The sequence below is a fragment of the Grampus griseus genome (genome assembly GCF_964374135.1).
Source record: "Grampus griseus genome assembly, chromosome: 16".
NCBI classification, from domain to species: Eukaryota; Metazoa; Chordata; class Mammalia; order Artiodactyla; family Delphinidae; genus Grampus; species Grampus griseus.
The window spans coordinates 70,930,600-70,957,926 of record NC_139010.1 but is presented as its reverse complement, the minus strand read 5'-3'; the positions used below and the strand labels follow the sequence as shown (position 1 = coordinate 70,957,926).

The window sequence follows — 27,327 nt, the reverse complement described above, 5'->3', positions numbered from 1 at the left end:
CACACACAAGCATCTGCTAAATTTAAAAAATAATGATTTTGTCTTCCACTGCTGTGAAGCAATAGAGGTCCAGTTTTTGTGCTGCTGGGGCCCAGGAGTATAAACACAGCACAGGAAGTGGGGTTCCCAGGAAGCTACTAAGTGTGCTTGAAGTATCCCGTTTAGGACAGGTGCGTGAAGGAAGCTCACCCTCCTGCAGTCGTGTGTGTTCCTGCGCTAGCAAAGCCTCCCAGTGCTCAGGAGCAGCTCCTGGCAGGATGCTCAGGGATATTTGGCAAAGGCCTCCTGCAGCTGCCAGAAAGACCTCAAGATGTTGCAGCTTCCTGTTTTTGTCTGGTGCTCGCTCCTGCTTTGAGCTGTGCAGAGCTCCACGCTTGTCAAAGTGCCCCTATGTGTCTTTCTCTTTTGTTATGCTCAAAACAACCCCCAGAAGTCACTAGAGAAGGAACTGTTTTCCCCATTTAAGAACAGGAAAGGATGGGCTTCCCTGGTGGCGCAGTGGTTGAGAGTCCGCCTGCCGATGCAGGGGACACGGGTTCGTGCCCCGGTCCGGGAAGATCCCACATGCCATGGAGTGGCTGGGCCCGTGAGCCATGGCCGCTGAGCCTGTGCGTCCGGAGCCTGTGCTCCGCAACGGGAGAGGCCACAACAGTGAGAGGCCCGCGTGCCACAATAAAAAAATTTTAAAAATTTAAAAAAAGAACAGGAAAGGAATTGGCAAGAAGCTGGGACGTGTAGACACAGCAAAGATATATCAGTGAACGTAAAAAATAGCTTCTACATGTGGATCTGATTGTATCTCTGATTGTGGATGCAATACCACTCTAGACCCACTGCCATTCATTGAGGGACTGCTATGTCTCCAACATTGTGCCAAGTGCTTTATAATTTTTCCGCATTTAATATTCCTAATAACTCAACAAAGCCAGCACTACTTTAATCTTTGTTTTACAGATGAGGCGTCTGAGGCATATGCAGTTAAGAAACCTGCCAGAAGTTATATAGGTAGAAAGTGGAAGAGCTGGATTTGGACCCAGGTTGGCCTGACACCCAAGTTCATGGTCTTAACCGTGATGTGGTAAGGCCTTAGCCCTAGGAGCTTAAGGACAGGTCATCCATGAGATCTGCTGAGCATTGGCAAACTTAAAATTTGTAACTAGTAGTTCTAAAGAAGTACTTTAACAACTCAAATTTGAAGATTCTCTTATAAAATAAATTGGTTTTGCCAGGAAACTTAGCAAATATTTCTTTTTCCTAGTTCATAATTACAAGCTATCTGCATGGGGTTTTCTCCTCACCTTACTGTTGGAACTTAGAGTAAGTTTGTGAACCTGTGTTGTTCTCTGACCTTCTGAGCTTTTGGGTCTAGTACAAATGAAAGAGGCATATTTAGGGCAATTACCTTCTCAACTAACAAGCAAGAAGAGACTGGTGCTGCTATCAGAAGCCCTAAGGTCATCTGAAAGGGTTCAATGATTATGTTGTCAGCTGAGTCCAAATCCCAAAGCAAAATGTTCTGGACTGGAGACCAGGGACCAAAGTAGAGTTGGCAGTCCCCTCTCTGGTGATTAATACATTGTTGCTTCTTCAAGTGGTAGCAACCTGTTTTGTTATATTGTTCATGGCATGTGACACTGTGGTTCTCTAACTTTCTGTGTCCCTTTTCATCTCGTTTGCTGTTACTAATCCCAACCCCATAGATCAGACATTTCTGTCAAAGGGCTAGGGGGAGGTCTTGGACATTGTGGCCCAAAGGCTAGAAGGGACTTTTTGTTGTCCACAGTTTGAAGAGCACACCTTCCAAGACTCTGTGGAGCTTTTCTATCGCATCTTCCTGGTAGTGTTGAGATGCTGTGTTGGAAAAATGTTTTAAATACTTTGCAAATCTCAGACTCAATGGTGAAGACCCCTACCCACCCCACCTTAAATTTGAGAGGGGTGTTTGACTTCTAGCCATGAAAAAATGTTTCCCACAAGATGTGACAAGAAGGAATATCTGGTTCCTCCCCTCAGCCCTGCTGTCCTCGCCGATGGCTACACAAGTGGCTGTCTGGACACAAAGTGGTGACAGGAATCTGGTGTTGGCAAGGAGATGTGCTCAGTCGTGGCCTCAGTTCCTCCACCACACCAGGCCACCAGGACCACGTCCAGTTTGTTGATGGGATGTGGTTCCCTCAAAACAGTAGTCTTACTTTGACTTTTATTCTGTTGAGGTGGGAAATGATCGGCGGTAAACGACCTCTGACCCTGCCTTTCTATCACATTTTCAATCATTAACCCCCCTCTGCCCCAACACTCACACCAGAGGTCTTTGTCACAGATGTTTGAAGGGCCCTTTCACCTTCTCTCTCCGTGCTGTTCTGCTTCTTGCCATAGCCTTCCCGGTTGCTCTCACTCTCAGGCAGGATTTGCTTTAAGCTTTTCCTCCTCTGGGCAGGCTTGTCTTACCTCTTCCCTCATCCTCCTGTTGCTCTACAGCATCCCATGCATCTCTGTTAGAAGTACCTGTTTGTAAGCATCTCTCGCTTAGCACACTGCAAGGTCCTCTCTGAGGGTGTGGAGGGAGCCACATTTCTATTTTCACTGTATTATAGTACCTAGTATGGAAAGAGGCTGTAAGTGTATGAGTAGATGAATGAACAGATGTTTGTAGAAATCAAATCGCTATGTTAGAATACAGTGGGTGTAAAATTATCCCCCTGCTTTCAAGTAGCTGAGGCCGGAAGAAGCAGTTTGGTGCAGTGGCCGCAAGTTCTGGGCTGTGGGGTCAGGCAGCACTACTCATTTTAGATGTTGTGACTTGGACACCATACTTAATATCTTTTTTTTAAATTTATTTATTTATTCATTTATTTAATTTTTTGGCTGCATTGGGTCTTCACTGCTGCACGCAGGTTTTCTCTAGTTGCTGAGAGCGGGGGCTACTCTTTGTTGTGGTGCACAGGCCTCTCATTGTGGTGGCTTCTCTTGTTGCAGAGCACAGGCTCTAGGTGTGCGGGCTTCAGTAGTTGCAGCACGTGGGCTCAGTAGTTGCAGCTCTCAGGCTCTAGAGCACAGGCTCAGTAGTTGTGGCTCACAGGCTTAGCTGCTCCACAGCATATGGGATCTTCCCGGACCAGGGCTCGAACCCCTGTCCCCTGTATTGGCAGGCGGACTCTCAACCACTGCGCCACCAGGGAAGTCCCCATACTTAATATCTTTGAGCCTCAGTTTTATCACTTATCAAATGTGGATAATACTACCTACACTGCAGTAATAATATGAGGACTAAAATAAAATATAAATATAAAAGAAGAAAATAAACTAACCTTAGTAGCTTTTCAATAACTATTTCCCCCTTTCTTCTTCTCTCCACCCCAAATGTGGGAGGAGTGAAATAAATTCTTAGGTAATACATACAATTAGTTTTCCAAGCAAGGAAAGATAACTTGGACCTGGGATGGCCAGGGAAATAGAAAGTAGGATTTGAGCTGGAAAATAGAGGAGACATACCCAGAATAGGAGTAGAAAGAAAATATCTCAGTGAAATGAGATTAGAAAGAAAAAAATAGAAGACATTTTTCACTTAGTTCCACTGCCTCTCTCTTCTTGGTCCAGCCTTATTGCTTTGATGTGTTTCTTTGTTTTTATTTATTTTTTTTTAGGCCTAGGAGTGTGGACAAGTAACTTATTTTCACAGGAAATGTTCCCATCTAGTTTACTTCCTTAAGTAACTGAATATGCTGAAATGCCCCATTAGTTTTAATTACACGTATTAATACGTAAAAACGAATCTTATTTAAAGTCAGAAGGTAAGGCAATCCGTTTACATTTATTGTTTGGTGTTGGTATTTTTCCCTGGCTTTAAAAATATTTTTATTCTTACTAAGAGTGGACTACCTTCACAGAAACCCCTGATTTAGCATCATGTGATCCTAATGAATCTGGGGTATGACCCAGTGCTTATCATCATAGATGCCTGTTAACTTAGTAAATCAGCCATGAGTCTGGACTGGCTCTGGGACGCAAGATGAAGGCTGCCGACAGGAAAGCAGCATAGTCTATTTGTGACGCTATTTGTGATGTAGCCAGGAGAGCGGATGATTCCTTTCTCAACCTCCAGAAGACACCACACTCAGAATGCAAAATCAGAATTCACGGGACCTTCAAATCTAAATAGGCCAGAACTCTAGAAGAACTATAGTATGCCTTGGAATTCTAGATGTTTCTTAAGGATGGAAATAAAACTTTGATATCAACACCTTTCTCCAGGGAGTGGGAGACTGAGGCCCAGAGAAGTGAAGTGACTTTCCCCAGATCTGTTGGATAAATTAGAGGTGAAATTAGATGAAGAACTGGTCTCCTTTCTCCCTGCTTAACATCGTAGAAGAGAAGACCAAAGGACTACCAAAAATTGTTTTAATTTAGTTTGAGATTCAGCTCAGGTGAAACTTTCCTTTGAATCTTCTCCAGATGTCCCCTGTTTGGGGAATACCACACAAATGCCCATTTATGGATAAGTATTTCCACCTTTATGCACTTTTATGCTTGGTTATATCTGTTTGTCTGCATGTCTCTCTTTGCCAGGTAGTAAGGTTCTTATTTGCAGCAAAGTGGTTTTAGCGGGCTTTGTTTCTCCAGTGTATAATAAACGCTGTGCTTGGTAAATAAACATATTTCACACATTTAAAAAATTAAGATTATAATTCACATGCCATAAAAATATGCCATTTTAACATGTACAATTTTGTGGGTTTTAGTGTATTCACAAAGTTGTGCAAACATCACCACTATCTAATTCCAGAGCATTTTTATCACCGCTAAAAGCGACCCTGTATCTGTTAGCAGTCACTCCCTGTTACCACCGCTCCCCAGCCCCTGGGAACTCCTGATCTATTGATACTTTCTGTCTCTATGAATGTACCTGTTCTGGACATTTCATATAATTGGAATTACACAACACATGACCTTTAGTGTCTGGCTTCTTTCACTTAGCATAATGTTTTCATGGTTCATCGATGTTGCAGCATGTTATCAGTATTTCGTTCCTTTATATGGCTATTTGGATATGCCACATTTTGTTTATCTATTCATCAGCTGATGGACATTTGGGTTGTTTCTGTTCTAGGGTATTATGAATAATGCTGGTAGGAACACCTGTATACAAATTTTTGTGTGGACAGAAGACATATGTTTTCAATTCTCTTGGGAATATACCTAAGAGTGGGATTGCTGGGTCATATGTTAACCCTATGTTTAACTTTTTGAGGAACTGTCAAACTGTTTTCCCCAGGGACTACACAATTTTGCATTAAAATTGCCCTTAATACAATTTTAAATTAAGTCAAAACTATTCCCCTAATATGAAATAACCGGTTTTCATTAAAGTGAAAAATCCCATGTGTACATTCATGCCTGTTTATACCCTGTATCTTAATCTTCAAAACCTCGTATATCCCTACAACTTAAAGGTTTGCAAACATATTGCACAAAGGAAGGTAGGCTCTTTACTTGGTGACTTTAGTCAGCTGGTTTTGTTGTTCTGCTACAGGTGCCTGAGGACAGCCCCCAAGCTTTGTTCGGTTGCTGTTTAAAGATTTTTCCTCATCCAAGTTCTGTAGCCATAGATAGCAACTGAAATGAATCAGAGGATGTCAGAGATGTTCTGACTCACAGTGCCCAGGAAAATCCAGCTCACAGAGGTTTGCATGTGGGCCAGTGGAGAGGGAGCATTCTCATGACATAAAATAGGTCCCCAGTGGATAAAGGTGGGCTTGGGAAGAAAAGTCACATAGTTGGAGCCACTGCCAGCACCCAGCTTTCTCTCTTTATGTCTGTCACGCCCCGGATCATGTTGTAATGTCATTTTTGACATCACTAGAATATTCTAGGGTGTTTAACATTTGCTCTTTGTGTGGGACAATTCCCAGTTCTGTTTCCTATCACTCTTTTCCCTGAAGGGCTATCATGTGGTTCTAATATGTAGCTGGATACGTTCATCTGTTATCTTTTCCTCAGGCCAGACTTGTCCTTGAAGTGACACTCAAACTCTGTAACCAGTTGGTAGCCAGCCCTGTTGCAGGGGTACTGGCTGCTTAATAATTAACTGCTCCATCACTGAAGTCATCAATTGCTACAATATTATCATTGATGGAAATACTATGTGATGTTACTTTGTTTAGTAATACTTCAACTGAACTTGATCTTGCATAGATCACGGTTCAGTTGGTCTATTTTAAGATTTTGAAGAGGACACGAGAAGCTGCTTTCAACACGTTTCTTGGTTAGCTCTTTTATCTGGATACCAGGAGTGGTCTAGTTCATTTCCTGTCTGTAGCAACTGGTGAAAAGATGCTGAGCCCAACCAACTTTCTGTAACTCTTCCTGTATTTGGGGAGGACCATATTCTACTTGAAGCTTTCCTCTATCTCTTTTGCTAAACGGCAAGCATTCCTTTCTTCAAACCTTTATAGCATTTTCTTAGTACTTCTGATTCCAATCCCTTTCTACTTCCCCTTGAAGTTATTTAAGTACTTGTGCTACTTGCCCTACTAGAATGTAAGCTCACTGAGGGCTTAATCTAGGCATCTTCGATCTATATATCAGTCAGCTTTATGAAGTTTTATGTATTATAGATGTTCAGTAAATGCATAATTAATGAATCAGTGGTAATTTCTTTTCATTCTTTCCTGAATTTTGCCCACTTTGCTTTCAATTGTGTGATGCTATGGCTTAAAGCTGTTTTTATGGCTTTGTTGCTTTTTTCGGTGTGTAAATTTAATGACCAATGAAGCATATTGATAAATGCCCAGCACTCTTAGTATATTTTATTCAGGAAGGGAAAAATATAGTGTATAATTCAGATCCAAAACCAAGAAGAATTTAAGTTCTAAATATTTCCCTTCCTGTCCTCCCTCCAATCTCCCCAAACCTCAACAAATCCAATACATATGCAGAGTGTTTTCTGTCTTGCTGGGGAATGGTGAGAAGGGAAGAAAGGAATAAAACTACCTTTTATACCTCTTTCAAAAATACAGCCATATGGCATATAGTACTAGCACAATCTTTGGTGCAATTGTAGCAATGTGAAACTGTTTAAATTTTTAAAATGAAAGCCCATGTATATATGTAAATGGAATATTATTATAAAAGGATTCATTTCTACAGAGCTTGATCAATGTCATAAATCACATCCTTCCCCCCAAAACACAACTACAGTCTTAAAAGGCTTTTGGGGGCATATTGGTTTATGAAGCAGTTGTTTGTGCTGACCCCTGTGACCAGAGTTAAACCAAGTAGACTTATTGACATATTTTAAAGGAAGAAGCACTTAGCAGCTTTCAGGGGCGTTAACTCACTCATTTGATGTTTCTAGGAACCAGGTTTGACTTTTAGAGGTGAATGCCAAGGAGATACGAGCATTCAAAAGACGGAGGAATGTATATGTGTGAGAACATAGAGAGGTCTCATAGGAACCCAGGAAATGCTGAGCAGTCAGGCTTCAGGAAGCATAGAATTCCAGGCTGCTCCAGGACCATCTGTTCAGTTTTGGGGAATGTCCTATTCTCTTCCCTCCCAACTGGCTTCCTCTGACACTTTACCCCTTGGAATTGTGGTATCCACATGTCTCTATGAAGCCTGCCCCTGGCCTGGCCTTACTTGATCTTTTAATACATGTACCAGCCCCTGACTAGGACTTTTCTATATGACTCTTAGTTCAGAGTCCCAGAAGTGAAAACCTAATTGACCCAGCTCCTCTTTCTCAAGGCAGGATATACATCGTAAGTGCTTGGCCAGCTGAGATATGGGTCCCCCGTCCCCATCCAGTGTCTACTTAGGATCCAGTCAGCCACAGCCAGAGCGTGAAGTCATGTTGTTCAGTGCCCGCTCAGAAGAGGGGTTGAATGGGGGCAGAAGAGGAATGATTAGCATCCCCCAAGGCATGTCATTACCTCTGGGCAGTGACTCTGTGTTGATAATGAAAGTCTTGTCATGAGAAATTCCATGGCATTTTCATAAATATGCAGGCTCAATAACTGGAAAGAAAACTAAAACTCTATGTGGGTATCCTTGGAACCAGTGTGTCATCTCTTTTTCATTCCTCAACCTCTCTGGAGGAAAGATACTGTGGAAATCCTAGATAGAAATAAATGAGAAACAATTTTGGATCTTGAACCAAGAATCTGGAAAAAAAAGAAAAAAATGAATCAGTAAAACGGTAAAGGTGTATTAACTCCCTTTTAGAACCGTGAAGATACGTTTGCCTTGTGATACCCTTTGCCTTACCAAGTCCAAGTGATGGGAGATGAAGTAGACAAATAGGGGTTAGGTTTTGCATAATCTCTAAGCAAAGATGAAGCAATCAGGTGATTCTGTGAGATGCCTAGATCAAGAATCTTGGACTGTCTGGTGCAAGTCATCTCTTCCTGCTGTGAAGACAAGGACAGTATCTCTCTCATACGTCTCTCCTACCCACCTCCTGGTATTTGTTAGTTATAATATTGTTTTCATGTTGTTCTTGGCTTTCTTTGCTCACAAGAGCATTCCCATTCTCTTTCATAACCATAATCCAGTAATTGGGGTATCAGTTTCATATTTAATAGAATTCACTGCTCACTGCTAGTCCTTTTACTACAATATTTGCATTCCTGAGTTTATTTTGACTCATCTCACTCATGTCTTCATTGACTAGATGTTGATGTGAAGCTATTTTCCAAAGAAGTGTTCGTGGTGTTGTATTTCCTGACCACCTCTGTGGTTGTGGTTGGTTTGTCCATTGCCTTTATGTCTGAACAACATTTGGGCTGAGTGAAAGGCTCTTGCGACACACACTTTCTTTCCCTCGAGATTTTCAGGTATTGCTCCGCTGTCTTCTGTGCATTAGCATTGCCACTGAGAAGTCTGAGATTAGCCTGAGTTTTTCTCTTTTGATGAGTGATGGGCTTTTTCTGTCTGGATATATGGAGAATGATATCCTTTGAAGTTCAAAAGCTTAGGTTAAGACCTGGAGTGAGCATTCTGTATCAAACTTTGTTAAAATAGTATCTCTACACTCTTTAAATCTGCAAGTTCAGATCTATCTCTATTTCAGGGAAATTCTTGTGTATTAGATCTCTGAATATATCTTCTGCTTCTTAAATTCTCTACTTCTGGGACGTAAGTTTTTTCATTTTCCTTTATTTTGCACATCTATTGATTGTCTCTCATTGTTTTAGGGTCTTTCTTCTGCATTCATTGAGATCATCTCAAACTTTTTTCTGTCCTAGGAATTAGATATTTATCAGTGTCTGCTCTCTTCTTTGATGTCTCATTCATTCCTGTTGATCCTGTCTTGGTCCTCAGTTTCCACTTCTTATTTGTGTAATCTTTTTCTTCATCTCCTTCTGTTGTGTCATCATCACACAACATGAGCTCTTTTTAAATTTCATGCACTAATTCAACATTTTGTGCCCGTTCCCCTTCACTCTTGTCTCACGCAGAAGCCAGAAGGATCCTGTGGAAATGACAATCAGATCACGCAACTGTCTCTGCTCAGAGCCTCCAATGGCTTCCCACCTCACTCACTGTAAAGCCAAGGTCCTCACATGACTGATAGGGAGGGGCCTAACTCTTCCTCTTCTCTAACCTCACTTCGGCTCTCACTCCTTGAACACACCAGGTCACCTCCCTCCTTCAGACCTTCGCTCTTATTGTTCACTTGTCTGGGATGCTCTTTCCTCAAATATCCATATGGCTACTCCCCCACCTCCTTCAGGTTTGCGCAAATGACACTTTCTCAAATAGGCCTTCCTTGGCCACTCACTTCAAACCACATCTCCTTCCCCCCAACTCTCTTTCTCCAGCCTTGATTTTTCTCCAGCCTTGATTTTTCTCCATAATACTTACCACTTCTATCATCTATATCATATGATATATATATATGTATATTTTATTATATCAACCACACACACACACAACTAGAATGTAAGCTCCATCACAGCAAGGATTTTTGTCTGTTGCCCTTACAGCCATATCCCAGCACCTAGAACAGTTCCTGACACTTAGTAAGCACTCAGTAAGTATTTCCTGAATGAGTGAGTGGGCTGAGGTTAACTGTGTCTTCCTGGGGAGGTTTCCTAACCTTGGAGTCCAGTGTTTCTTGCAGCATCTAGAACAGTTCCTGACACTTAGTAAGCACTCAGTAAGTATTTCCTGAATGAGTGAGTGGGCTGAGGTTAACTGTGTCTTCCTGGGGAGGTTTCCTAACCTTGGAGTCCAGTGTTTCTTGGGTGGTTGGCATCACACTGCCTTTTTCATATGGCAGCAAAGGTCATGTGTCAAGGTATCAGGAGGGGGTCTAAATTCTTCAAGGCATTGTAAGTAAGATTCCCCACATTTGATAAGAAAAGGCTCCCTGTAGCCCAGAATGGTTTTGAAAACTTGAGCTTTACAGTTTTCCATTATCCTCTTTTTGTTGTAAATTGATGAAGCAGTGAGAAACTAAGAAATAACAATCGTTATTACCTTCCTTGAGCTCCTTCTGGATGCCAGGCCCTTTCATTTCATAGAGAGCCTCTTTCAGCCTCACCCAGTACCAGGTACATAATTTGCAGGGTCCAGTGCAAAAGGAAAATGTGAGACCCCTGGTTCAAAGTGCAGGAGTAAAGTGCCTTTAAAGGTACTACAATATAAAGCTTTTTTTCTTTATTCCACAGACTCTTTCTCACCTTGTCATAATGTTTTTATTTGCTATTTAATGTTGTCCTAAATAAAGTAAAATTTTAAATTGTTGACATGAAGTTTGACCTTTCATGTTTACACTGTGCACCGCTCATTTTAAACTCAAATATAAGAGCACTGAACTCGTTTGTGAAATTGCGCAATTTATATTTCATAGATCGTAGATGCATATGTATTTCATTCTTTCCAGAAGCGTGGGAATTCTGAACCCAAATAGCTCAACTGTTTTTATTTCACTTCTTGGATGCGTGTGCGTTCTTGCGACACTCTCTACCTTTGGCTTACTGATGGGTAAGGAAGGATGGAAGGGAAAGGGGGCAGTAGGTTGTCCTATCTTTCCTTTTGCTTCTATGTCATCATTTTCAGTGTAAGTGGTTGGCTCAATAGGGAAGTTACATGAGTCAGAAAGGATATGATAGGGTCCCTTGGTCGTTTGTGTTTCCTTGAACCCCTTGCCTTCTTTTTTGCATTGTGGTTTGGATGGAAAGTGACCTCTCAGTGCTGCTGTTTGTTCAGTCGTAGATGTGACACACTTCCCTTGCACTCCCTGAATTCCCACGCATCACGAGTCCACTGGAATTGGGAGCTCAGGGGGCATCGCAAATACCACCTGTGAAGGGGGCAGCAGGAATGCAGACACACATCCTGTACCTCTCTCGTCTGCGCACACGCATGCTCCATTGTCCCATCCAACCTCACTTATAAAACACAAGCTCAAAGTAAAATTCTTACAAATCTCAATATAACAAGAGCAGAGCATTAAACCAAATGGAGGGCCCATCTGAGCACAGGTTCCTACACAGCTTCCCAGGTCGCTCGCCCAGGAAGCCAGCCCTGTCCTCACCACAACCTCACAAGTGGAGCATGTTACTACCGTCCACAGATGAGACTGCTGAAACCCAGAGAGAAAATAACATGCCCGAGGCCCCTGAGCCTGTGGCAGAGCTGGAACTCAAATCCTGGCTGTTTGATCAGGTTGCTTGTGTGGCCAGTTAGCATGACAAAATAACCACAGGTAGGAGGTAAGACCCCAGGGGTTTTGGCCATTTCCAAGTAATTGTGTAACCTTGGACAAGTCTGCCTTAGGACTTTTGTTTTCATCTCAATGTGAAGCTAATGCCTATTTTTTTTTCATACAAGTTATAGTTTTTCACAAACCAGAGGGTCGGTTGCATGGTCCCTTCTCTCTCTGTCCTGAGAGCTGGAGGAGCTCACAGAGATGTGTGTTGGGTGACAGTGCTGTTTTTCCTGTGACAGCACATGCACTAGTGGCCATGCACTTTGCATGCTTTATTCGGCCTGTCCCTCAGACGATGGCTGAAATGTCCCAGGAGAATGTGAGAGAGGTTATTTTCTGGGAGTGTGCCAGGGCCTAATCAGCGTGAAGGGGGCAAATGGAGGCTTTGTCAACTTTGCAAAAATTCTGTGACCACCCCCCATAAAATGTTTTTAGTTTTCTCTCTATGTAGACCACAGGAATGCTATTCCTTGAGGATGATTAGACAGGGTAGATGATTGAATTGCAACTTCAAAGACTCGAGAATGTGGATCTGGGCAAACCATCTTCCCCTGTCCAGCCAAGGATGAGCCCAACAGGCCAAGGGGATGCGATTCACCTGGCAGGTCCTATCATAAGACGTTCAAGAGCCAATGAAGGATAAGGTATCAGGAGAGAAGATCATTTTCTACAGACAAGGCAAAATGGAACATCATTTCCATCGTGTCAAGTCTTCTGGAAACGCCAAGGAAGTTGATGTACATTGAGTGCATCTTGACTCAAAAAATGTCTCTGTGTGTGTGTGTGTGTGTGTGTGTGTGTGTGTGTGTGTGTGTGTGTGTGTAGTTAGGAACAGGGGAATGGAGACTCTTTCATGACCTCTGTGGAATGAAGACCCAGCAAAGCAAAAGACCCAACAAAGCAAGAGACCCAACAAAGCAAAGGGAGGGCCCATGGCTTTGGATTCTGACAAGCCTCTTCCCTCAAGTGTAAAGATAATAACATTATCTTATCCAGTTGTTAGGAGGATTAAATGAGGTGATAAATGAATGTAAAGAGAGTAGAATGGTAGCTGACACATAATAAGCCCTCTGTAAATGGCAACAAAAGTGGTACTTAGGATTAGTTATTAAGGAGACTTTGTAAGATGCTACCTGGTTAAGTTCCTTTCAACTCATTTCTCCCACGGTGAATTATTGGTTTGCATCTTGGCAAATACTTTCAAGCAACCACTAAATTGATTTATATATGAGACTGAATTTACTTTTAATTTACTTGAGTAAGATTTTTAAATCAGCCTTTTTGATATAAAAATGAATACTTAGCATTTTGACTTACTATGGTAAGCCAGTGACATTTATTCCTTAGAATTCATCAAATGTCACATTCCTACTTTGTGCCTATCACTATGTGAATACAGATATTCACGTGTGATCCCTTCCCTCAGAGAGCCCACAATCTTTTGCAAAAATAGACATATAAGTCCTTCATTGCAGTGTAGTAAAATTCAGAGCACTGGTGACATTAAGTACCAGAAAGAAGGGGGTGTTGCTAGGAAAGGCATCACAGCTCCAGATGATAGGAAATGACCGTTTTTCTTTCCCAATAGCTGTATTTCTACCTAGAAAATATTAGGGGAAAAGATAAAGCCAAGAGTAAATTGTTAGGGGGAAAAAAAGCCTTTTTTCCCAAGTAATTCAAAGGTATTTCTGTACTTCTTGTGTGAACTTCTCGTGTGCCTGAAATTAGGCTAAAATTCATGAAACTCTCTGTACTATCAAAAGATCCTTTGAATTCCAGTAATAGATTCCAGTACACTTTCAGGAAAAAGGCTTGTTTTGTGCTCCCTCTGCAGTTTATATCTTTAGTGGATTATTTATAGAGAGCTTTAAATATACCTTAGTAATTTTTCCTAAGCTGCAACCTGTTGTTTAGGTCCAAACTCAGAACTGGCTTCTGAGAAGGACCATAGGGAAGTTTTGGATACAAATGTAAAATAATTCTACTTGAAGAACTCATGGAAAAGAAGTTTGCTGGGCATTGATTCTGTGAGATTCACATGGAAAAAATCCTAAGAATTCCCGTTGAAAACATGAGAGTGGGATCAAGAGAGATCAGACATTTAGGAGTTTGTGTCAGACTGTAGGAAACTTTGGAATCATCACTACTAATAAATTTTCATGAAGATTGCAGTGAATGTCAGGATGATTGTTATTTCAGCCAACTGAGAAGATGGAGGTTGTTTTTTAGATGTGGCAGCATGGGCTATAGCTATGTTTGTAAATTTCATGTTCATTTACTTCCTGTGATGCAGGCCCATGTGCTAGGCCAGTCAGTGGTCCTTCAACACTTAAGGAGCTGGTGCAGCTCAAGCCCCATCCCCGAAAATCTGAATCATCAGACCTTGGATGGGACCAGGTGTATGCATTTAAAGCATCCCTCGTATTTTTTTTATCCCTGGAGGTCTGCAGGCTGCACTCTTGGGAGTCTAGCAAAGCATGAAAACCTCCTTCCCTTCATGGAGCTCACAGCTTCATTGTGGACATGAAGCCATTACTACAGGAGGATAAGCCAATCCCAAATGCTTTGTGCTACTTAAAGTGCTATGTGTGGGATGTGCCTGGCTGTCATTTTATTCTATTTCTCAGGGAAATATTTAAGTACACTAATAAACATAGACACTTTCTGGGCATGTCTGCTAAACACGGGACATGCACACACCAACACAATCCAATTTGGAGGAAGGAGGCAGTATGGTTGGAAACACATCGTGGCAGACTTCGAAATGCACCCAAAGTATTTTGAACTTAATTGGTAAAGAAATAGGTAGCTCAGGTTTGAGACTCTCATCACATCACTTCTCATGTCCATCGTCCTTAGTGTGGCATTCAGAGCCCTCCATGATCTGCCACCCTGGCCTTAGTTTGAACCTCTCCCCATTCCTCTTGAACAGTGAGCTTGATACCTCGTCCCAAGGGGAGGCCATGGAATGATCTTTCCCCCTTTCTTCATTTGTCACCCCTCTCTTACTTCTTTACTCCTCCTAGAAGCCTCTCCTGACTCCCCAGATTGGGCTCAGTACTGCTCTGCACCCTGTGCACCCACTTCTGTCTTTTTTTTTTTTGGCTGCATCGGGTCTTCATTGCTGTGCGCGGGCTTTCTCTAGTTGCGGCGAGCTGGGGCTACTCTTTGTTGCAGTGTGCGGGCTTCTCATTGTGGTGGCTTCTCTCGTTGTGGAGCATGGGCTCTAGGCGCCCGGGCTTCAGTAGTTGCAGCACGTGGGCTCAGTAGTTGTGGCTCGTGGGCTCTAGAGCGCAGGCTCAGTAGTTGTGGCGCATGGGTTTAGTTGCTCCATGGCATGTGGGATCTTCCCGGACCAGGGATCGAACCCGTGTCCCCTGCATTGGCAGGTGGATTCTTAACCACTGCACCACCAGGGAAGTCCCCCCACTTCTGTCTTACCACCTTCCTAACTGGGTTGAGAGTTTTTGTGTGTGAGCATCTCCTCCACTAGATGGTAAGCAACTCCAGAGCAGTGATTTCTCTCTTCCTGTTTTGGTATTGCCAGCCCAGTACTTGACGTACCGTAGATGCCCCATAAATATCTGCAGTGAGGTTGGTAGATGTAAACATTAAATGGAAAGCAAATAACAAACTCATTCTCAAGTTTTCCTTCAGCTGGATTCTGCTAGAGAGGATTTTGAGCACTCTTCTGCCAATGAGTCCAAAGGAGTTGAAGGATGGGTGGCCATGGAGGGGTCCTGAAATTCCTGCCCTGTGGATGCACAGGCCATAGACAATCCGCGGCTCTGTAGGAGAGAGCAGTGAGGACGTGGACTCCATCAGGTTGCTTGTTTTCTGGTTTTCACATTTCCCTCTTAATTGGCATGGCTTCTTTGGAAGTGATGTACTCTTGATTTTTTGCCAAGAGTGGCTGTGTGCTCACAAAGCTTTTCTCTGCAACAAAATGGTTTCTGTCCTTTGGTCACTTGTGGACAACCCTGGCTTCATTTTGTGAGTGAATGACAAGGCAGCAGTGAGTCAGTTTGGGGGAATAAAACAACAAATGAACCCACGGGTTGGTGTCTGTATTATGAAGTCTTATCTCATCTGAGTGGAATGAGATTGAGATAAGTTCTTTGGAAATCTTCTCTAGAAATAACAATAAAAAGTCCTGCTGTCTTATGAACTGTACATTTTTTATTTTTTCCTTCATTTATGTTGCTGCACTTCTCGTAGCTTTAACTAACTGTAAAGTAGAAAATATCTATGCTTTGCTTCTGTTCTCAAAGCTCTTAATTATTTGGCCCTGAGGCTGGAGACAAAAACAATTTGGTCTTACTCTGCCACATTCCAAAAATAACTTTAGTAATACCCTCTTTGGTTATCTTAAAAGTGTAGGGTGGATGCTTTTATCCTAAAGTAGCAGTGTCTGACTGTTGGGGGGGCTTTAGCTGTATGACTGTTGTTTAGCAACTAAATGCTGGTGACTCATTCCCTCTGACTGTGGTACAGGAAAATTCTTTCCATGGAAAACACAGGAGGGGGGCAATCTCTCTGAACCACTATGTAGTATTTTCCTTTGGAAAAGGCTTCTCTGGAAATGAATAGGCACCAGCTGTTACTCTGCTGGCAGAGTCTCCAAAGCGGCCAGTGAGCCTTCCTCAACCAGGGTTTCTGCGCAGTTTACCCACAAAGGTATACAGGTAGGTTCAGAGCTGTAATAAATCAGTTTGGTTAATAAACTGAAATCTCAGGATTAAAAATGGTCACCCTGAATAAAAGACATTGAACTAATTGCATTTACAGTATCCAGAATATTTATGTATGATTTGGTTTGGACTAGAAACACAATGGTGTTTTAGTGTCACATTCCATGGGGTGTGGGGCGGGAAGGGAGAGAGAGAGGGTGAGAGAGGGAGTGCCTCCGTGAGGGGCTAATCTATTGATGCAGCAAAAATATAATAAAATAAATTCACCTGCTAGGCTCACAGCACCAAACTAATTCCAGTTCTCCGAGTTTAATTTTGCTTGTCCGCATCTCCTTGCAGGCTCTGAGGGTGTTAGGGATGGGAGAAGTAGACCGTGCAGTGCTAGCCGTGAACTTTCGGGGATAGAAAGGGCTTGTCCCTCCTGCTCTTGAGCCCTGCCCATCCCTCTCGACCTGAGGTCGTGCTGCTTTCATGCTTGGCGCTTATTTATGAATGGAGGTTAGAGAAGCCGCTTAAAGGCTCTATAGAGCTCACACTCCAGCTGGCTGCTGACTTAGGAAAAACATGACCCTATGGGGCTGCAGTGGGGTCAGGGAGGACCGTGGGAGAAGTTTGTGTCATAGAAATGACGACCCATGGGTTGGAGGGGCCTTATTAGCCCTTTCTTACAGGCAGAGATGCCCAGGCTATTAATAGTAAAGCCCTGAATCACAGATGTAGGAATGTCACAGCTGCTTGAGCTCTGCCACTGTTACCCGGCAGAAAACCAGCCCCACCCAACGTCATTTCAGCTATAAACAACCTCGGAGGCAAAGATGAGGCACGTTGATTGACTTCATTCCTTTCTGTCACCCCAGCTCTCTTAGACCCAACACGGTACAATATTTGCAGTAAAACAGTCGAATCCTGGCTGTGCGTTCGGGTTTTGCAGGGCGGCTTGTCCATCTGCTGCTCTCTCCGAGCCACGGCATCTGCCTTTGTGTCTCTTGCTCATCACATCTCTCCCACGTGGTGGGGAGAGCAAGCAAACAATCTGGATTTCGGAGACAGGTGCTGGAATGGGGTGGGCGTCGGCTTAGTGACCCCAGCCTCCACCACCCCCCCCCGGAAGTCACCTGCTCCCGTGAGACCAGCGTGTGCTCCTGCGGGTCAGAAATCGAAAGCCTTGTCACTTGTCAGGTTTCACTGCCACTGCCGGAGCAGACTTAGGCTGGTGAGCGGTGCAGGGGTGACTGCCCTGCACTTTGTGGCTGGGAAGGTTCCTCCCTCACATAGACACAGCCCAAGAGGGGCTTGTCTAGAAAACTCTAAAGAAGGGGGAAGTCAGAATCCTACCTGGATAACTCAGATTTTTACTTTGATCCTGGATGAGGAATGGAATCCTGAAAGAGCCTCTTCCCAGACTCCCTCTCATTGTCCGGTCGGTCCCCCGCTCCTCCCATTTCAGGAAAGGGGTCGGGGAGCAGCAGGGCAAATCACAAATCAAATGTCATTATTCATTTTTCATTATAACTCAGCCTCCAGGACCTTAAAAGTTGAAGAAAATGAGCTTGAAGGCACCCTAGCATTATTTTTCTACCAAGCCTAATTTTATTTATTTATTTATTTTGGGGGGTAGGAATTGAACACATATTTACTTGCATAGATTTAAATCGCAGTTTCTACAATAAAAATAGAAAGGTTACCCTTTCACTTTTTTTTTTTAACATCTTTACTGGAGTATAATTGCTTTACAATGGTGTGTTAGTTTCTGCTGTATAACAAAGTGAATCAGCTATACATATACATATATCCCCATATCTCCTCCCTCTTGCATCTCCTTCCTACTGTCCCTATCCCACCCCTCTAGGTGGTCACAAAGCACTGAGCTGATCTCCCTGTGCTATGCAGCTGCTTCCCACTAGCTATCTGTTTTACATTTGGTAGTGTATATATGTCCATGCCTCTCTCTCACTTGATCCCAGCTTACCCTTCCCCCTCCCCGTGTCCTCAAGTCCCTTCTCTACGTCTGCGTCTTTATTCCTGTCCTGCCCCTAGGTTCTTCAGAACCTTTTTTTTTTTAGATTCCATATATATGTGTTAGCATACGGTATTTGTTTTTCCCTTTCTGACTTACTTCACTCTGTATGACAGACTCTAGGTCCATCCACCTCACTACAAATAACTCAATTTCTTTTCTTTTTATGGCTGAGTAATATTCCATTGTAGGTATGTGCCACATCTTCTTTATCCATTCATCCGATGATGTACACTTAGGTTGTTTCCATCTCCGGACTATTGTAAATAGAGCTGCAATGAACATTTTGGTACATGACTCTTTGAATTATGGTTTTCTCAGGGTATATGCCCAGTAGTGGGATTACTGGGTCATATGGTAGTTCTATTTTTAGTTTTTTAAGGACCCTCCATACTGTTCTCCATAGTGGCTGTATCAATTTACATTCCCACCAACAGTGCAAGAGGGTTCCCTTTTTTCCACACCCTCTCCAGCATTTATTGTTTGTAGATTTTTTGATGATGGCCATTCTGACCGGTGTGAGGTGATACCTCATTGTGGTTTTGATTTGCATTTCTCTAATGATTAGTGATGTTGAGCATTCTTTCATGTGTTTGTTGGCAGTCTGTATATCTTCTTTGGAGAAATGTCTGTTTAGGTCTTCTGCCCATTTTGGGATTGGGTTGTTTGTTTTTTTGATATTGAGCTGCGTGAGCTGCCAAGGCTAATTTTATCTATTCAGTTGGTCTGAAAGAAGCTGAATTGACAGCAGCAGTAATAGGAGACTAATAAGCTAACAATTGACTAGTTTTCCTTATTGGAACAGTCCCTGGCTTGCCCCTCGGCCCCCCTCTTCTGGCAATCATTTATCAGACCCCAGGAGGGGGCCAGGGCTCCAGCGCATTTTGGTGCCCGTTTTCCCGGCACGAGGAATGCTACGTGGTGTCAGTGACCAGAGATTAGGACACTGGAATTTTGCATTTGTTACAGCAGCAGCTGTAGTGAGTGGCTGAGGCCGAAGGGCAGCGTCCCCCCCACCAGGCCCCCCCCGCAGCAGGGCGCGGCCACCACTCGGCTGCGATCGCTGGGGCGGGCACCGGAGCTCGGCCTTCCAGACGGGGGGGCGGGATTTTAGAAAGAAGCCCCGGACTTGGCAAGTGGATGCCCCGGCTCTTCCTCGCTGCCTCTGCCGCAGCCGAGCTGCCTGCCTAGGGGCGCTCCCACTCCTAGACTTTGTTCCTGTTTCCTTCGGCGGTGCTCTCCAAAGGCCCTGGTTGCCATGGTGAAGGAGAAAGGTAATTATAAATATCGATCACTGTGCATGGTTGCAGAAGTTGGACAGGTGCTTCAGGGCTCGGCCACCTAATGGGGGATGATCAATGGAAAGCCGGGCAGACATGTTCCTGGTTTAAGAATCTGTATTGTGATGTCTGGGTTTCCACAGAAGGGAGACTTACTTCATCAAGAACCTTTCATTTAGCCACGGCGTCGTCAGAAGCACATCCTATTTCTGGAGTGTTTGCACAGCCGAGCTCCCGGGCGTGCGTCTCTTTTGCCTGACATTGCATTTTGAATTTTTGGTTGTGTTTGAGCCTTGCCTTCCTGCCCTCATCCTAGCCTCCATTCTTCCTCACTTACCCCCACCCAAATCAATAAATTAATGAAGATGTGTAATGAAAGGACCCTTCTACCACGTCTGTGCTGTTTGGGCATCTGCCCAAGCCTAGCTGGACTGGCTGGAAGTTCGAAGCGGGCTGTCTTAAAGGTTCCAGGTGTGCCACTCTAATAACCTGTCATTTCAGCGGCATCCCTAATCACTCCTCCAAACACCTTAAAGGATGCTTAACATGTCAAAGGTGACAGATTATGTCTTAAGAAGAAAGTAAAAAGGGAGAGGGCAATCAGGCTCTGCACAGGTGTGCAGTATTTATGCACTGGGTGTGGTCCTGAAATGGAAGTTAAATCTTTCAGAATTGACTTGTAGTTTAAATTATTTGTTTATCTGGGAAATATAAAAGAGCACAACAGTGTTTGCTTTTAATTATCCATGTAATATATAAATATGTCTTACGTTAAGAAAAGTGAAATGTCACAGGAGACTAGAGAATGAAACATGAAATCTCCTTGCCCCTACCCTGTACACCTCAACTCCCCTTTCTCTCTTGAGGCAAAATTGTTAATAGTTACTGTGCCTCCTTTTAGACCTAGACAGGAATAACATAGATAGATGGGAGATAGATAGATAGATAGGTAGATAGTATTTTAAAAGAATCATTCTTTGATCATTTTCTGTGACTTGATTTTTTCCCTTAATATGTCTTCAGGACCTTTACAACATGATTTGATAGTGTGAGTAACCACCGTTTAATTTTGCTTTTTTGGTAAGCTTGGATTTATTCTACCACATTTTCTGACTGTGGACGTACTTTTCTCCATAAACACAGATGTCTGCTCTTCGGGGGCTGTCTTGAACATTTCAGTGATTTATCTTTATGTACTTTCTCGTAAAGCCCCTACAGGGAATAAATATTAGGTGAATGTGCTGAACTCAAATTGATCCCTATTGCTGGAAACTCAGTTCAGGTTTATTATGCTAATGGATGGATGGAGAAATAGGATCATGACAGCTAACTGTATTAAGACCACACCTTAGGACAAAGAGAAACAGCTTCTGCTCCATCCATTCTGCTCCTGTGTATCTTTCATAAATCACGTTGTTTTGCTTTGGTTTTTCATGGACTAAGGGGTAATTGAGTGAAATGATTTGGTGTGAATATAGGTGCCTCTAATAATGTTTCCTCTCTTTTTGGGGTGATACCAGGAACCCTCAGAGTAACAGATAAATATGTTGACATTTAACCAAGGTCAGGTCCCTTCATTTTTACCTCTCCCACAGAGGAGAGAAACAACCTGGCTCTAATCTCTATTGCTAATGGATTTGAGTTTGTTTCCCCAACAGGAGTAATTTATGAGTGATGGGAAAGGGGATTGTAAAAGCCACTTCCCGATTCCATCCCCCAGGGGTCCGTGGAAGCTCCAGACTTGCTGTATGTGGTGAATGTATTATAGATCAGTGGTCTCCGAATAGCAGCTCTTTTTAAGTCATTGCAGACTTCCCAAAGCTCGGATTGCCTGGGTTCACATTTGCTTTACAAGTCAGTAGCCACTTTCTGACTGGAACACTTTGGACAGGGCACCGAGAGGTCACATACTAGTATTATCTTAGCCCTTAGCCACTGATTAAAGGCTGTTCCTTTTTTATTTTGAGGTCTGTGTCCGTCTCCACTTCTGTCTCCCAGCTTCCTGATTGCATTGACCTCAGCCAACAGCAGGGGAAGGCAGGGTTTTTGGTGGGTACACAAGCTTTCTTCCGTGGGAAGAAAGGAATTTCATTATAGCTTTTAAAACGAGAAGGGCACAGGAAAGCATGCAGTCCAGACATTCATCCTAGAGTGAGAAAATGGGGCTTCAGAAAGGGTAGGTAAATTGCTCAAAATCACACAGCGGGTAATTGGACCAAGCGCTCATCCTCTGTGTTCCATCAAAGCAGAACATGGCTCAGTGTCTGCATTTACTACAGCGTGTGGACACCCATTGGCTCCGTCACTAGACAGCGAGCGTCTCAGCAGCAGCCCTGTGTCTCTCTCTTTAATCTTCCAGTTCATAGCTTGGTGCCTGCCCATCGTAGATTCTTACAGTTGAAACAGGTTGGCCTGTTGTCAGAGCTGGATCCAGAACCTGTGTCTTCCTGATTCTGAGACCTTTCTAGTACTCTCCATTTTCTCTTGCTGCCAGAGAGGCCTAGCTTCTTCCTTTCTCCTGGAGCGGACACGAATCAGCCTTGAGCGAGCTTGGATCACGGCAGCGTCCATCCTGAGGAACGTGGGAAGCCCTCTGAAGGAGTGACGTAGATTGCCTGTTGCTCACCACTTAGAGATGGTTTAGCTCCCACCGGTTTGCACCACCATTCTCTCTCCTAGGTAAAGTTTCCAAGTATCTCTCGGCTTGGGGTTGACACTGACTGGAAAGAAAGCATGCTGGCAGATCACACCTCTACAGGTGTGGACTGACATTTACCAACATGCTTTGACCCTCCTTCTCTTCTCTTCTCCTAACCAGGTGCCCACCCATTTCCAGTTGCAGAGACTTATTGATCTGGGAATCTTGATGAAGTGGTTATTTCTCTGACGCGTTCAACGGCGTCTTACCCTTGCTGTGTCCTATAACAAAGAAGCAGGAGAGATTTTGTGGGTTTATCAGTCAGTATCTGTCTTCCTGAATACACTTCCATCAGCCTCAACTCCAGAGCCCACTCTACTCATTTAAAAACTGTCATTGCCTAGCTTACGTGTGTTCTAGTACAAGTTTTAAAAATGAACACAAAAGGGATTTATTATTCCTTTTTGTTAGAGAAAACAAGAATAAGCAAATACTAGAGATTACGTTGTGTAAACACTCATTTATTTAAACAATAAGGGGGGCCTTATGGGGTTTGGAAATCATGTAAGAGGATAAAAATTTAGCAGCAAGGGAGTCACATCAAGGACAGAGCTCTACATTTGAGCAAATCATTTTTTGTTTATTTTGTTTCTCAGAAGTTTTCTGTCACCGTTAGATGACCCAACTTGCTTTTATTTATTTTTTAAATAAATTTATTTATTTATTTTGGCTGCATTGGGTCTTCATTGCTGCACGTGGGCTTTCTCTAGTTGCGGCGAGCGGGGGCTACTTTCTCTTCGTTGCGGTGCGCGGGCTTCTCATTGTGGTGTCTTCCCTTGTTGTGGAGCACGGGCTCTAGGCGCACGGGCTTCAGTAGTTGTGGCACGTGGGCTCAGTAGTTGTGGCGCACGGGCTTAGTTGCTCCATGGCATGTGGGATCTTCCCGGACCAGGGATCGAACCCGTGTCCCCTGTGTTGGCAGGCAGATTCTTAACCACTGCACCACCAGGGAAGTCCCCCAACTTGCTTTTAAGGTCGAGCAGGACCCAGTGAAACTCATTGTAGTTCACCCTCAGTGGAGAGACGTTCACCCTCCACCTGACATTCAGGTATGTGAGACACACACACACAAACACACACACACACGGAGCAGTCTTGTTTCTTAGCAACTTCTGAGAACAGCAGTGTACTGAGTCTCAGATGTGTCCTACAGACTGGCACCAACGTAATCCTCTTGGGACGCTGATGTCATCATATTTCCAGCTCAGAAACCTAAATGAGTGACAAGGTAAAGTTCAAGGCTTCCTGCTAATCATGAGGGTTCTCCTCAAGTCCTGAAATTACCTCCTCCCCACCGCTATCTAAGACAATCTTGTTTTTTTTGTGTGTGCTTTTATTTCTTTCTTTATTTATTTACGTCTTTATTGGAGTATAAGTGCTTTACAATGGTGTGTTAGTTTCTGCTTTATAACAAAGTGAATCAGCTATACATAAACATATGTTCCCATATCTCTTCCCTCTTGCGTCTCCCTCCCACCCTCCCTATCCCATCCCTCTAGGTGGTCACAGAGCACCGAGCTGATCTCCCTGTGCTATGCGGCTGCTTCCCACTAGCTATCTATTTTACATTTGTTAGTGTATATATGTCCATGCCACTCTCTCACTTCGTCCCAGCCTCCCCTACCCTCCCTGTGTCCTCAAGTCGGTTCTCAACGTCTGCATCTTTATTCCTGCCCTGCCACTAGGTTCTGTTTTTGTTTTTAATGTTACTATTAAATCTGCCAGTTATTGAAAATATACTAACTGGCAGGCTTTGTGTTGAAAGCCTTACGTACATTGTCTCTAATCTTTGAAACCATCAAGGTCAGTGGTACTCCTCCCCTTGAATAGATGAGGAAGAGGGGGTTCACAGGAGTTTAGAAACTTGCCAGAGGTCACTTAGCGAGAAAGTAGAAGAGCTGATTTTCTACCCAGGCCTATCTGCCTCCAGAATCTGTGCTAATTGTACTTATGGTACCTCCCCCCACACTTTTCCTATTTGAATAATCATGGCGGTATCTTCCTTCTCCATCCTGGGTCATTCTGCCCCTCCTGTCCTGGTAAGAAATATATATAGTCTCCTTTTCTGTATCCGCCCAAGACCTAACTCAAGTTCTGCTTCCTAACAGTGCTTTACAAAGGCCCACCCCTTCTGTATGTTCTTCTAGAGTTACTCTGAACACTGAAGTAAACACCAGAGAAATTATACAACAATTTAATCATCACCTGTATGACTTAAGGAAGAGTGTCTGTCTCTCCCTAAGGAGTTGTTGACTTCATATATTGTCTTAACAAACAACATTTAGAGTTGCCACGTGTTGTTGCCTCTAATGGTATCTGTTCTTCCCCCCCATCGCACTCCTTCCAAAACCCACTCTTTCCAAAACCCACACCCACACAGACACTACCCACTCAGGCGCGTGCACGCTGCCTAATGTAATCAAAATCCATTTCTGTTCCATCCTTGGGGAAGTCTGAGAACAGATCGTTCTCTGCAGTATAATAATTCATTATCCATCCAAGTTGCCTTCCAGGCCCCCTGTTGGTGTAAAATAGCTTCTCCTAGATTCAGTTTTCCAACCCTGCTTACCAGGTTGAGGCTTCCTACCCCACCCCTACCTGTGCCTGGAATTGTCTAGGTTCTTCATTTTTCCTTAACTCGAAAAGCCCCAAGTTTTTCAAGGGACACCAATGACAGGGATATTTCCTAAGTAAGGTCTAAAGGGAAGCTATTGATTTAGGGAGACACCACGATGCTATAAGCTTCAGAACACATTGTCTTGATCTGTGACTTATGCACACAGCTCAGTTGTGAACTTTGAATCTTTGGAGGGAGAGGAGATCCAGTTTTGTCATCATATTCCACTCGAAAGGAAAAAAAAACCAAGTGTGAATTTCTCTTACTGTTTTATAAACGAAATAGTACTACTCTCACTAGGAAGTACGGCTCTGCTCTGGTTTTCTTCACAACTGAAGGGCTGTCTGGGTGATGGGATTTCTAACGCTAAGGGAAAGAACTTCACATTAAAAAACAAAAAAAATCACAACAGATCCCTGCCCTCTGCCACCTACTCACTGACGTCTAAAAATGTTTATCCAGAGAGAAAAAAAAAAAGACTTTGTTTCCACAATTCGACTTAAGGCTGAATGTGGAAAGAAATCTGAGAGAAGGAACACATTGACTTAAATGTACCCTCTCTTGAGAACGTCTCAGCTGGTTGGGCCACTGAGATGGGTGGTCTTCTTTATCCATTCATCTGTCGATGGACATTTAGGAGAAACCCTTTTTTAAAGAACAAGAACTTGACTTTCCAAAGTCCTGCAGAAAAGACATCCTCAGTGAGACTCACCCTACCAAGAGCAAAATCTTGTGCACCGATTCTCTGTGAGGAGGGGGCTTCTCTGCGTCATCATCATATTCACAGCTCCTGGGAGGCAGGCAGGAGGGCCCTCATAGTGTTTGCATCTCGTATGCCAAAGCCGAAATGCTGAGTATTTTCCTGGGCCAGCATTAGAGTCAGAGGACCTTTCAGAAGGTTCAGTGATGGGTGAGCGGTGCAGGATTTCTTCCCATTGTGGTTGAGCCTGATCTGGGCACACCACAGTAGAATCCAGCCCAGCTTCCTATTCCATTGTGTGTTGGTGTGATGGTGACTCATACGGAGAGGTATGTTTATCCCAAACTGGCAGGAGCTGTGTATTCAAGGGCAAATTTCGTTAACAGTGGGGAGGGTGAATATTTGTATGCATGACCTCTTTTCTCTGAAACGTTGTATTTGTGTTCACACTGACATGATTAATGCTATTATGGTCCAGTGTGCCCTGAGGGGCCCCAGGGTTGAGTTTCTGTGTCCCACTGCAATCCAATAGGCTGACTTCTTTGAATACTTGGACTTAACTGTGAAGATGCTGGTTTTCTTAAGACTTCCAGGGAAATTACTATCTAGGGCAGTGGTTCTCAACTGTTAGCAGGCATCAGAACCACCTGGAAGGCTTGTAAGAACAGGGGTTTCTAGGTCCTCTTCCCAGAGTTCTGATTCAGTAAGTCTGAGGAAGGGCCTGGGGTTTCGCATTTCTAGCAATTCCCAGGTGATGTTGACGCCTGTGGTCCGGGGATCATACTCTGACACTGTCTAGGTAATCCATGGTTTCTGTGGGTAAAATGATCAGCCTTCCAGGCAGAGAAGTCAGAACTTTTATATAAGTAGCCTCTCCATTCTCTTTTGCTAATTTATCTTGCTTACAACGCAGACAGCAAAGAGAAGGCCGAGAGCATTGTTCTCACTCTGACTCTCCTGCGTCGCAGAATAAAGCTATAGTTCATTAAAAAAAAAAATCTTCTGGGAGATCTGAGTGGCCAGGAGACTGCTGTCAGTATATGACACTGGATGGGCAGAGAGTGGGCATGGGAGGAAGTTACAAGGTGCCTTTCCCTGGGAGTGAGTTGGCGTTCAGCTTGACTTGGGGAAGGCAGGGAGTCATGGCACAGGAGTGCCATTCTGTAACCATCATTCCTAATCTAGAAGGGTTAGGTGAACATTTTTACTGGGGTTCATACACCTTTTTGGAATCCTTTGTAAAAGATAGTTTCAAAGGAGCCAGGACAGTCTCTGAGGAGCTAAAACATAGTATTAAAACCTGGAGCTTTTCACCCACCTCCACTATATCGGTCTGTATTCTAGATGTCTGGATTCTGTCTTGTCATTCAACAACATTGATTGTTCAGCAGTCTGTATTCACAATGCTATTTGAAACATTGTGCAGGGAGAAACAAGAAAAATTAAGACAAATAGAGAATGGTAGAGAAAGGTAGCACGGTTATTTCACTGTGGAGTATCTGATGGGAAATGAGAGAGAGGGCTGAGTACCCCTCAGAAAAATGGCAGGAGCTGCGGGTTCCCAGGTCCGTGGAGGGTCCCCTAAGTGACACGTGGAGCTAGATGAGT

At 43.6% G+C, this 27,327-nt stretch overlaps 1 protein-coding gene across 7 annotated transcripts in view; it reads left to right on the top strand.

Annotated features, from left to right (window-relative positions):
- ABLIM1 (actin binding LIM protein 1) overlaps positions 1 to 27,327 on the top strand; it is a 318,363-nt gene that overhangs the window by 118,389 nt on the left and 172,647 nt on the right. Inside the window, exon 1 of one of the 7 annotated variants that reach the window (XM_082674201.1) lies at positions 19,541 to 19,698. The exons of the other annotated variants lie outside the window; for them this stretch is intronic. Within the exon in view, the coding sequence (XP_082530327.1) occupies positions 19,683 to 19,698 (16 nt within the window). The 5' untranslated portion in view covers positions 19,541 to 19,682. Of the gene's footprint in view, positions 1 to 19,540; positions 19,699 to 27,327 lie in introns of those variants that run through there. 7 annotated transcript variants of the gene reach the window in all.